The sequence below is a fragment of the Eleutherodactylus coqui genome, chromosome 5 (assembly GCF_035609145.1).
Source record: "Eleutherodactylus coqui strain aEleCoq1 chromosome 5, aEleCoq1.hap1, whole genome shotgun sequence".
NCBI lineage: Eukaryota > Metazoa > Chordata > Amphibia > Anura > Eleutherodactylidae > Eleutherodactylus > Eleutherodactylus coqui.
The window spans coordinates 12,442,069-12,454,977 of record NC_089841.1 but is presented as its reverse complement, the minus strand read 5'-3'; the positions used below and the strand labels follow the sequence as shown (position 1 = coordinate 12,454,977).

At 47.0% G+C, this 12,909-nt stretch overlaps 1 protein-coding gene across 1 annotated transcript; it reads right to left on the bottom strand.

Annotated features, from left to right (window-relative positions):
• Positions 1-1,436: 1,436 nt before the first annotated feature.
• LOC136628691 (oocyte zinc finger protein XlCOF7.1-like) lies at positions 1,437-12,159 on the bottom strand. Its single transcript, XM_066604795.1, has 2 exons — positions 12,036-12,159; positions 1,437-3,124 (listed from the first exon to the last, which is right to left on the bottom strand). The coding sequence occupies exons 1-2, from the start codon at positions 12,157-12,159 to the stop codon at positions 1,437-1,439; spliced, it is 1,812 nt and encodes a 603-aa protein (XP_066460892.1).
• Positions 12,160-12,909: the final 750 nt, after the last annotated feature.

Sequence of the window (12,909 nt, the reverse complement as noted above, 5' to 3'; positions counted from 1 at the left end):
TCCATTAAAAGTTTCTCTACAGTGATCTACACGTATATGTGTCACTCACCGGCCGCTGGCCCCGCTCTGCTCATGCGGCGGCTGCCCGGCAGCCAGCACATGAAAGAGCCGGGGCCGCGGGAGAGGTGAGTGCCTGCGCTGCTCTCTGCAGGCGCTCGGGTCGGGTCCCGCGCGGAGAATTCTCGCAGCCGGATCCGACCCGGTCGTCTGCAGGCGGCCATAAGAGTACATTCCTGCTACACCCAGGGAGAAGTGGGCTGGGAGGGCCAGAGAGACAGCTCAGTGGAGCTGGGAGGGCTGCTAGCCCCAGGGTCTGGTGCAGACCAGGAAGGCAGGAGGTTGACAGGGTTGACCACCCTAACCTCAACACCCAGGTGGGGTGAGTATATGGACTTTATGTTTTACTGAAGTACGATATATGGACTCCGTTTACGTTGTTTGTGCTGTGAATAAAGACTGGCAGGAGCCAGGTTTAAAGAACATCCATGTCTCCAGAGAGAGTGTTTCTACACAGCTGGTGCCCATTCCGGTCCGGAAGTTAGCGATCCGCAGGCAAGTAGACCCCGGCTGGCCACAATAAATATATATATATCTATATATACACACACATACATACATACATACATACACACACACACATATGAGAGAAAGAGACAGAGAAAGAATTCTGGCCTTACCACCATTTAGGATTTATTAGTTAAAAGACTAAATACATCTTTAGTACAGAAAAAGAAAACAAGAAATGGGGGATTTATCAATATTTGCAGAGACACCTGTCATCTCAGAATTAAATGTCAGGAATTTACAAAGAATATAGCATCATGGTGACCCCACGTCATCTTTCACATAAACCCATCAGAACATATAGATCTGTCTTTTCATTAGCAAACTTGCCTATCAAAAATAATAATTATGCAAGGGGCGACAAGTTTACCAAAACAACAGGAATTCTTGGCATATAAAGAATCAATTAGCTGTAAAATGAACAGTTATAAACTGTTACAAATTCAAAACTAGCATTGTACAGGGTAAAACAGCAGGAGGAAAGGAATAGTTATGTATTCCGAGAAAATCCCATTTTTAGAGTTTGTCACGTGTATTCTTATGTATATCTGGGATTTTCAACAATTGTCTATTTTTAATAATAGTAAATCCACTAAGTCCAACAAAGCATCCAAGCAGGTGCTCATTAGTAACTTTCAGAAGTCAGAGCTCCCCAAAGTCACTCATAATTCTACACAAGCAGTCTTAAAATACAATATTTTCAGAAATACAGCATTAAATCAGAATGACACACAGTTACAGAATACAAATATTTTGTACTATTTGTCAATAAAACTAGTTTGGAGAAGAAAAGAATGCTAATTTCCCGTGTGAATTCCCTGATGCCTAAAGACACTTCTTTGCTGGGCAAAACACTTCCCACATTCTGAACATTAAAATGGCTTCTCCCCTGTGTGAATATATTGGTGTGTAACAAGAGCTGCTTTCGCAGCAAAACATTTTCCACATTCTGCACATGAAAATGGCTTCTCTCCTGTGTGAGTTCTCTGATGTAAAACAACAAGTGATTTCCGATTAAAACATTTCCCACATTCTGCACATGAAAATGGCTTCTCTCCTGTGTGAGTTCTCTGATGTAAAACAAGAAGTGATTTCCGATTAAAACATTTCCCACATTCTGTACATGAAAATGGCTTCTCCCCTGTGTGAATTCTCTGATGTGTAGCAAAAGTTGTTTGATGGGTAAAACATTTCCCACATTCTGTACACGAAAATGGCTTCTCCCCTGTGTGAATTCTCTGATGTGAAACAAGATATGATTTGCATTTAAAACATTTCCCACATTCTGAACAGGAAAAAGGCTTATCTGCTGTGTGAATTCTCTGATGTGAAACAAGCTCTGATTTCCATTTAAAATATTTCCCACATTCTGAACATGAAAATGGCTTCTCCCCTGTGTGAGTTCTTTGATGTAAAACAAGAAGTGATTTCCGATTAAAACATTTCCCACATTCTGAACATGAAAAAGGCTTATCTGCTGTGTGAGTTATCTGATGTGAAACAAGATGCGATTTCCATTTAAAACATTTCCCACATTCTGAACATGAAAATGGCTTCTCCCCTGTGTGAGTTCTTTGATGTGAAACAAGAAGTGATTTCTGATTAAAACATTTCCCACATTCTGAACATGAAAAAGGCTTATCTGCTGTGTGACTTCTCTGATGTGTAGAATGATTTGATTTCCATTTAAAACATTTCCCACATTCTGAACATGAAAATGGCTTCTCTCCTGTGTGAGTTCTCTGATGTGAAACAAGATGTCGTTTCTGATGAAAACATTTCCCACATTCTGTACATGAAAATGGCTTCTCCCCTGTGTGAGTTCTCTGATGTGTAGCAAAAGTTGCTTGATGGGTAAAACATTTCCCACATTCTGTACATGAAAATGGCTTCTCTCCTGTGTGAATTCTCTGATGTGAAACAAGACGTGGTTTCTGATTAAAACATTTCCCACATTCTGTACACGAAAATGGCTTCTCCCCTGTGTGAATTCTCTTATGTTCAACAACATATGATTTCCATTTAAAACATTTTCCACATTCTGAACAGGAAAAAGGCTTATCTGCTTTGTGATTTCTCTGATGTGAAACAAGCTCGGATTTCCATTTAAAACATTTCCCACATTCTGAACATGAAAATGGCTTCTCTCCTGTGTGAATTCTCTGATGACTAACAAGACATGATTTCTGAGTAAAACATTTCTCACATTCTGAACATGAAAATGGTTTCTCTCCTGTGTGAATTCTCTGATGTGAAACAAGATATGGTTTCAATTTAAAACATTTCCCACATTCTGAACAGGAAAAAGGCTTCTCCCCTGTAGGATCTCCTTGATGTTTAGCCTTCCTCCTGTGACTTTTCACCTGTTTACCAGTCTGTGATGGATGAGAAGATGGGACCTGTATAAGAGGATCAGATGATGGATCTTTGCTGTGAAGAGCTGATGGGATATCTGGGATAATGGCGGGTTCTTCATATGCATCTTGTGTGATACCACAATCTTCTGCTTTACAGTGTGCAGATATCAGACATCCCTCGGAGCTCCCAATACAGTCACGTGCTAAGAAGTAAACAGATTTTTACTATGTTTGAACAATATACCATATTTTTCAGACCATAAGAGGCACCTAAGTTTTAGTTGGAAGTAAGAAAAAAATATTTCAAACCAAATGGTGTGCAAAAACGTTTAACAGAGTAAACATCTGCAGCCAACACGCTGTTATGGGGGTATCTTCAGCAGAGACACTCTTAGGAGAACATCTGTGGCCAACACTATTATAGGGACATGGAGGTATAATGCACAATATATGTAGATATTAAGGAGGGGGTGGGGAGAGGGTTTTTTGTACCTTGAAGCCCCGCACAGAAATAAAGCATGAGATTTCGCGCGGCCGTCTGCATAGGATTGAGTAACTGCCTTATCCGAGCGTGCTCACTTATCATCTTAATGATGAGCTGTTCAGATCACTGCAGTGATGTAGTAGAGTCCAGACTCTTCATGGTACTGGTGAATATTTTATTGGGGGGGGTAGACTGGGAACTAATGAGAGGAGGCCAGGACCCCTGTAAAACTGTTTGTCCTACTTGAGTCCCCGAACCCGATTCACTTGCATCGGTCATTAGCTAAACCAAAAGGATCCTCGTGCCACTGTATTTCTTTGCTCAGGTTATTGGATAGAGGCCACCAGGTCAATGACCTCTTAGTTAGGGGGGATAACCTAATAACATTTTTTTCCTATGGATATCTGCCTCCTGTCCCACTTGGACAGAACCTCCCTTTGGAGGGGCCTAGAATGTGCTAGAGCCCACGCACCATGCTTATGTATGCAGATGATGAGCCTGAACCTGTATCCAGCAGTACCCCAAGGAATACTTCTTCAGTGTCCAGGCTCAGACTTGATTTTCTTTTTTTAAACTCGTTTTATTGACAAGTAAACAGCTTGTACAACATAACAACTGCAGTACATAGACATTCATAAAGTTTCGAGATCAGGCATCTATAAGATATATAGTAATTGTTCTATACAATACTCTCATCGGTGGATAGGAGAGGAAGAGAGGATAGGGAGAGTAGAGGAGTAATGGGGAAGCATCCAATAGTGGGTTCATAGAAGGGACGTAGAGGTGAGGTGTTTTGGGTAGGTAAACCAATATAGGGGTTGATCAGTCTGTATTTTCAGGATAACGTTGCCGCCTTTGTAACGCCGATATGGCTAGGGTGAGAGGTTGCTGGGGAAGAGGGTTAGCGACGAGTCGCACCACTGGCCCCATACCTTTTGGAATTTGTCCTGGCATTTGCGTGCTTTATATATCAGGTTGTTGTACGGTATGGTTGAGTTGGTAATCTTTCTCCACATTGTCAGAGTCGGACCTCTTGGGTCCATCCAGCGTATCGCAATAACCTTTCTTGCTAGGAATAATACTTCCTGCAGGAAGATTCTATCATAGTGGTGCCAATGTTCTGCGTCGAGGACGCCAAAGAGGCAGATTTCTGGAGTGATGGGAACCGGGACGTCCAGGATTGTGGAAAGCAAGTTTGTGACTTCGTTCCAGTATGACCGGATCTGTGGGCAGTCCCAAATCCTGTGTCAAAAGTCCGGACTTGATTTTCTTTAATTTATTATCCACCCCAGACCTGACAAAAGCTCTATCGTCTGGGTCAGATCAGTTAACATGGTAGGTTTATTATCTGCAATAATTAACATTTCATCCAGGTATGGGACAATATTAACCCCTTGACCTCTGAGGTGAGCTATTGGCTCTATCATTTTTTTAGAAAATAAATGTGGGGCCATCGCCAACCAAAAGGCCGACAGACAAACTGAAAATGGTGAACGACTGTGTCCATTTGAACTGCAAGTCTAATGTATTTTTGGTTAGTTTGATGGACTGGTATATGGCAGTAAGCACCCTTTAATCTAAGGTACGTAAGATGCTGTTTAGCTTTAGCAGAGATATAGTAGATTTAATGGTTTCCCTTTTAACTCTCCGAACTGTAATATATTTAGGAGACGTCTAAGATGTGTTCCTATTCTGCAGGGCCCGTTGGGCTTGGTAATTATAAATATTTTTGAATAGTAACCTTTCCCTGTTCACCAAGAGGAACTGGCTCTACTGCACCTCTGTGTAAGAGCTCCTTCACCCCTTGTTGTATTTCTTGCTGGAAATCTATGGGCTGATTAGTTGTAATCACAGATCTCCCAGGTGGTAGTGAGTAAAATGCTATCCTATAACCCTGCTGGATTATTGGCAGTACCCATGCATTATCAGAAATCAGATATTCCCATAGTATAGAAGCCATCTGCCCCCCACTGGCTGTTTGACTTCAGAGGATATTTGAAGTGGGAATGGTAGTGGAGGGTTTTTAGCTTTCCTTCCCTTAGGATAAGACCATCTGCCATGTTCTTTCCCTCTGGTCTGTCTCTGTGGGTAGCCAGGTCTGCATGGAGGAAGAGGGTCTCTTGGCCTAAACTCTCTTGGTAATCTCTTCTGTTTTCCAGCTTTTTCCAGGATTTTATTTAGTTCAGAAACAAAAACAAATATTCACCCCGAAGGGAATGGTGCATAGATGGTTTTGGATGTTGGATCTGCTCTCCATGCTTTCACCCATAAGGCCCTCCTAGAGGCATTATTCAGACTTGCATTTCTTGCAGCAATCCAGAGGGATTCTACAGATGCATCTGCCAAGAAACCGGTCACTTTTTTAAGTAAAGGGATACTCTCATCTCTCTTCCCTGGAGGTTCTTTGTTTTAGACTGTCCTCCAGTCTTGTGAGCCTGAGAAACATAGTTCTGGCCACGGATGTGGCTACAACATCAGGCTCTATCAGGGTAGACGTGGCTTCCCATGATCTCCTAAGTAATAGATCGGCTTTTTTGTCCATAGGTTCCGGTAGTTGAGAGGATTCCTCAAATGAAAGGTAGGTATTTCTGGTTGCTTTAGCCACAGGTGAATCTACTTTAGGGATTTCACTCCATAGGCTTGTCTCCTCAATTAAATAGGAGTCTCCCTTTGAAGAGAGAGTTGACCTCTCGCGAAATTACCATGTCTGTATAGAACTAGACTGAAGGAAAGACTGCAAGTCCCAAATCTATTAAAATGCTATCAAGCAGGTGGCTCAATTGATTCTACTTCCCTCCACTTAGAATACTCCCCTCGGGTCGGTCATCCATAGAGGCCACAGAGGTCCTTCCTCTCACTATAGAATCCATCTTGTAGAACCCACCGATAGATAGACCCCTCATCACTAACCCGATAACAAAACATCCTCTTAAAATCTGGTACTCTATCAAATACTTTAGGAGGCTTAATGTCTCCCCATTTGCCCATTCTACCATATTCTCTATTTCCTCCTGCAATAACTCTTCCCAAATCATTTAAAATTTGGATAGACAGAGATCTCACCAAAATATATCATCTACTATCGTTAGAAATAATCACTCCATTGCCCACCCTCCAAATAAAGACTTTGACTTCCCATCCCGTGACGTACAAGAACACAAACAATCCCCTGACTTTAACCGCTCTTGAAATCTTTTCCCTAAGACGCCCACATGCTACAGGCCTCATCACTCAAATATACTGTAGCCTGGTCAACTCCTCTTACCAGACACAACTGCTGTATGTCTCACGCTGGGAGGAAGACACGGGCAACACTCCTTCTGATGAAGATTAGTGCTGCAAAATACTGCAATATACATAAAACTCCTTGGGCAGTGTTGCTAAATAGAGATGAGCGAGCACACTGGTCCGAGCTTGATACTCGTTCGAGTATTTCCCTTCCCCACATGTTTAGCGCCATTTTCTGGCCAATAAACATGTGGGGAAGGCATTACCACTTCCTGCTGTAACGTGCCAGACCTCTCCCCGCCAACAGCAATAAGTGGCTGGCGGGATCAGGTGACCGCCGAGTACTTAAACTGGTCCCGCCCGCGGCTCGCCTCAGACGCATGCTTGCAGAGGTTAGGGAAAGTGCTGATGCTGATATAGGAAAAGTGTTAGAGTAGGATCCACTCTCCAAGAACCCCAATGGTCCTCCTTAAGGCTACTCCTCATCGTGTGCATTACTGTTGTGGCTGGCTGGGAGCACCATTTTTTTTAAAGCATCTAGGCCTGTGCAGATCATTTCAGCTATACCGTTCTATGTGTGCAGTGCATTAGGCAGAGGTCTCATCGCTAAATAGTACGCTGATATTTCCTGGGCCACTGCAGACCACTTCAGCTAGACCGTACTGTGTGTGCAGGGCATTAGGCAGAGGTCTCATCACTAAATAGTATGCAAATATTTCCTGGGCCACTGCAGAACAGCGTTTCACAGATACCATTCTCTGTATTGGGTGAAGTAGCCGCAGTTATTAGCACTGTCCACTAGCTGTATAGCTTTCTGCCCCTGTGCAGAGCGTTTCACAATACCCTTTCCTTCAGTGCGGTGAAGTAGCCACAGTTATCAGCACTATCCACTGGCTATATAGTTTTCTGGCCCTGTGCAGAGCGTCGCACAATACCCTTTCCTTGGGGGTGTTGAGGTAGCCGCAGTTAGCAGCACTATCCACTGGCTTTAGAGTTTTCTCCCACTCCATACAGCCTCTCTTATTTACAAGTCTCTGTGAACGGTAAATGACCCCTAGGTATCAGCGCAAGACAGCAGTTTAATTTTTTCCAGTCATAGCACAGAGCCTCCGCTATCTACAAGTCTCTGTGTGCGGTGAATTAGCCACAGTTGTCTGCACTGTACAGTGGGGAAATGTATTTGGGCCCTGCTCAATCCTTAATCCCACATGATGAGGAGTAGGGGTAAGGGTCAAGGACGTGGCCGCGGTCGTCCAAGTGAGGGTGTGGGCACAGGCCGAGGTCCTGGGGTGAATCATAGTCGGCTGCTGAGGGATTAGGAGAGTGCCAAGTCCATACGCTCCCCAGATTCATATCACAATTTGGGGGTCTGCGTGGTAGACCTTTATTAGAAGCAGAGTAGTGCGAGCAGGTCCTGTCGTGGATGGCAGAAAATGCGTCCAGCAATGAATCGACCCCCCCAGTCTTCTATGCAGTCCACTACTCCCAGCCTAGGGACTGCAACTCTGAATCCTCTGGCTGCTCCTCCTTCGTCCCAGCCTTGTCACTCCAGGAAAATGACAGATTCTGAGAAGGCAGACTACCAGGAACTGTTCTCGGGTCCCTGCCCTGAGTGGGAAAAAATGGTTCCTCTTTAACCTGAGGAGTTTGTCGTGACTGATGCCCAACATTTGGAAAGTTCCCTGAGTCCGGGTGATGAGGCTGGGGACTTGCGGCAACCGATGAGGATGATGAGACACAGTTGTCTGTCGTTGAGGTAGTAGTAAGGGCAGGAAATCGGAGGGAGGAGTGAACAGAGAATTCGGAGGAAGAGCTGATGGATGATGAGGTGACTGACCCCACCTGGCTTGCTAAGCCTACTGAAGACAGGGATTCAAAGGGGGAGGCAAGTGCAGCAGCAGGACAGGTTAGAAGAGGCAGAGGGGTGGTCAGGGGGAGAGGCAGGGGCAGAGCAAAGAATCCCCCAACTGTTTCCCACAGCACCCCCTCGCGGCAAGCCTCCATGCAGAGGGCTAGGTGTTCAAAAGGTGTGGATGTTTTTTAGTGAGAGCGTAAACGACCGACGAACAGTGGTGTGCAACCTGTGCCGCACCAAGATCAGCCAGGGAGCCACCACAACCAGCCTCACCACCACCAGCATACGCAGGCATATGATGGCCTAGCACCCCACAAGGTGGGACGAAGGCCATTCACCGCCTCCAGGTCCAATACCAACCTCTTCCCCTGTGCCACAACCTGGCACACAGATCCAATCCCCCTTCCAGGACGCAGGCACGAGCGCCTTCCGGACTGCACCCACACCCTCATCTCCACAGTCCTGCACTCCATCCAGCAATGTCTCTCAGCTGAGCATTCAGCTATCGCTAACACAAGCATTGGAGCGAATGCACAAGCTTTAAATGTGCACATTGCCAAATTAAATCAGACTAGAGACCTGACCGTACAGGCTTGTGGAAACGGAGGCTTTCAAAATCATGATGGTGACGGTCCCGTGCTACTCGGTCCCTAGTCGCCTCTATTTTTCCCAGTGCGCCCTCCCCACCCTACACCAGCACGTCTCCCGCAACATTAACCGTGCCCTCACCAACGCAGTTACTAGGAAGGTCCACTTAACGACGGACACGTGGATAAGTATTGGCGGGCAGGGCCACTATATCTCCCTGACGGCACATTGGGTGAACTTGGTGGAGGCGGAGACTGAGTCAGAGCCTGGGACAGCTCACGTGCTACCCACACCAAGAATAGCAGGTCCTACCTCGGTGCTGGTATCTGCAGCGTATTATGTCACCTCCTCCAACCCCCCCCCCTCCTCCTCCTCTGCCTCCACCTCTCAATTAAGAAGTGTGAGCACATCGCCAGCAGTCTTTAGCGCGGCAGCACAGCGATGGGCAAGCGTCAGCACGCTGTGTTGAAACTAATCAGCTTAGGTGACAAGAGGGGAGGTGCGGGGATCAGGCAGCATGTCCAGCGCAGGCAGGGGAACACTTTCCAAGGCCTTTGCCAGTTTTATGGCTCCCCAGCAAGACTTTGTCACCACTCCCCAGTCAAGGCTGAGTCCGATGGAGCACTGTAAAAAGATAGTGAGGGAGTACATAGCCGACCATACCACCGTCCCCCGTGATGCCTCTGCTCCATACAACTATTGGGTGTCAAAGCTGGACACATGGCACGAGCTTGTGCTGTACGCCCTGGAGGTGCTGGCCTGCCCTGCCGTGCCGCTAGCGTCTTGTCAGAGAGGGTGTTCAGTGTTGCTGGGGGGGATAATCATCTCAGATAAGCGTAACCGCCTGTCAACTGACAGAGCCGACATGCTTACCCTCATAAAGATGAACAAAGGCTGGATTTCTCCAGACTTCTCTTCTCCACCAGTGGAAAGTAGCGGATCCTAAAGATTCTTTTCACTGCAACAGGAGAAAAATGCATCCTCTATCACCCCAAAAAAGGGGAGAATTAGCTTTGACTATCCCTCTCGGATATTAATACTCCTCTTCCTTCTACTCCTCCTACTAAAAAACAGTATGTCATCACGCTGAACTGCCAATTTTTCTGCGGCCCAAAAGGCTCTGTTAATTAGTTTTACAGTTTTTAAAAGTTTTAAAAGTTTAACTCAAACCAATTTTTTCAAAGGGCTATCTCCAGGCTCTGTTACAAATTAGGCAACAACGAGCTGTATCTTTAAAAAGTGTTTAGGGGTTTCACCTGCCCTCGGAGTTCAGCAATTTTTCAGGGGTACACTTGTACTCTTGGTACACCAATTTTTCCGGCCTTCGCCTATACTCTTGCTACAGAAATGTTACAGGGGTCTGCCTATACTCTTGCTACTGAAAGGTTTGAGCGGTTCGCCTATACTCTTGCTACTGAAAGGTTTGAGCGGTTCGCCTATACTTTTGCTACAGAAATGTTTCAGGGGTCCGTCTATACTCTTGCTACTGAAAGGTTTGAGCGGTTCGCCTATACTTTTGCTACAGAAATGTTTCAGGGGTCCGCCTATTCTCTTGCTACAGAAAGGTTACAGGGGTCCGCCTATTCTCTTGCTACAGAAAGGTTACAGGGGTCCGCCTATACTCTCGCTACTGAAAGGTTACAGGGGTCCGCCTATACTCTCGCTACTGAAAGGTTACAGGGGTCCGCCTATACTCTCGCTACTGAAAGGTTACAGGGGTCCGCCTATACTCTCGCTACTGAAAGGTTACAGGGGGTCCGCCTATACTCTCGCTACTGAAAGGTTACAGGGGTCCGCCTATTCTCTTGCTACAGAAAGGTTACAGGGGTCCGCCTATACTCTTGCTACTGAAAGGTTTGAGCGGTTCGCCTATACTCTTGCTACAGAAATGCTTCAGGGGTCCGCCTATTCTCTTGCTACTGAAAGGTTACAGGGGTCCGCCTATACTCTCGCTACTGAAAGGTTACAGGGGTCCGCCTATACTCTCGCTACTGAAAGGTTACAGGGGTCCGCCTATACTCTCGCTACTGAAAGGTTACAGGGGTCCGCCTATACTCTCGCTACTGAAAGGTTACAGGGGTCCGCCTATACTCTTGCTACTGAAAGGTTACAGGGGTCCGCCTATACTCTTGCTACTGAAAGGTTACAGGGGTCCGCCTATACTCTTGCTACTGAAAGGTTACAGGGGTCCGCCTATACTCTTGCTACTGAAAGGTTACAGGGGTCCGCCTATACTCTTGCTACTGAAAGGTTACAGGGGTCCGCCTATACTCTTGCTACTGAAAGGTTACAGGGGTCCGCCTATACTCTTGCTACTGAAAGGTTACAGGGGTCCGCCTATACTTTTGCTACTGAAAGGTTTGAGCGGTCCGCCTATACTCTTGCTAGTGAAAGGTTTGAGTGGGTCGCCTATACGCTTGCTACTGAAAGGTTTGAGCGGGTCGTCTATACTCTTGCTACTGAAAGGTTTGAGCGGTTCGCCTATACTCTTGCTACTGAAAGGTTTGAGCGGTTCGCCTATACTTGTCAGGATGGGCGGCTATCGGGGTCGCCGTGCCCACACGGCGGACGCTGTCACCCCTGCTGCGAGTGCGCGTCGCAGGGGGACTCCTACGCTGGTCATCACTCCTGGTCGCCCGGCCCCTACATGGCGCAGAGGTGCTAGCAGCATGGCGGCTGCTACCCGGCGCCGTGTTCCTGTTTCCATGGCAGCCTGCTGCATCCCCACTGACCTAGGCTAGTCTGCTAGTGCTGAGGGAGGTACTCCCAGCACTGTCTGATTATCCTGCTGCTGTCAGGTGCACCGCCCCAATCAGCTGCTGGGGCGGGAGCTCTGACAGCATTTAAACCTCTCAGTTGCTTTCTGACCCTGTCAGTGTTTGTATAGGCTTCCTTGCACTCACCAGCGTTTCCTTGTAGTCCTGATTATTAGTGTTGTGACCTTGGCTTTCCCCCTGACCTGACTTTGTCTCCTCCTTCTGTCCTGCGTTTCTCTGGACTGACTTTTGTACTTGACCCTGGCTTGCTCCTGGACTGGTTTGCGGTTTTCCCTTGTGCTTCGCTCTGGTTGTCTGTTTGTCCATTTGTTTTCTGTTTCTCCAGCATTCCCCTAGCCAGTCGCCCAGTTGCCCGCCTGGGGTTAGCCAGGAGTGGAGGCAAGTAGGCAGGGACAGGGGTTGTGGGCTACGTTGCAGGGACCCCCGACTCCTGCTTTCCCTGGTTTCCTGACAGAAACACTGGCCCTAAACGTTTTCTGGTTCCTACATCCGTCCAGCCACTAGTCCATCCATGGAGGCTATTTCAGCCCTAGCTAATCAGGTGCAGAGGCTGACAGGTAGGGTGCAAGATTTAACCGCACGGTTCCTCCAGCAGGAACAGGCCGCGGCCAGTGCACCAGCGGTGCTGCCTCCTGCTTATACTAATAAGCTTGAGCCCAAGGCTACCCTCCCTGATTTTTTTTCTGGGAACCGGAGACAGTTTTTCTCCTTCCGGGAGGGGTGTAAGCTGTATTTCACTTTGCATCCGTACTCCTCTGGAACAGAGTTCCAAAGAGTGGGAGTTGTCATATCCCGCTTGAGAGGTGACCCGCAGAATTGGGCTTTTTCCTTGCCCGCCGACTCGCCCATCAGGCAGTCCCTGGACTCTTTCTTTACCGCGTTATGCCTGGTCTATGACGAGCCAGATCGGGCCGGGTATGCGGTTTCCAGGTTATTAGAACTGCGACAGGGTAGGCTGGCAGCGGAGGAATATTGCTCTCAGTTTCGACAGTATTGCGCTGAGTCTGGTTGGAATGACCGAGCCCTTAAGGACTTATTTCTGACGGGTCTCTCGGA

What these genes read in the sequence shown, in the direction of transcription:
- LOC136628691 (XM_066604795.1), bottom strand. Translation starts at nt 12,159, where the DNA reads ATGGACAAACAGACAACCAGAGCGAAGCACAAGGGAAAACCGCAAACC. An exon ending in GAAGGAGGAGACAAAGTCAG is followed by an intron (nt 3,125 to 12,035) that starts GTCAGGGGGAAA and finishes TTTACTTCTTAG; the next exon opens with CACGTGACTGTATTGGGAGC.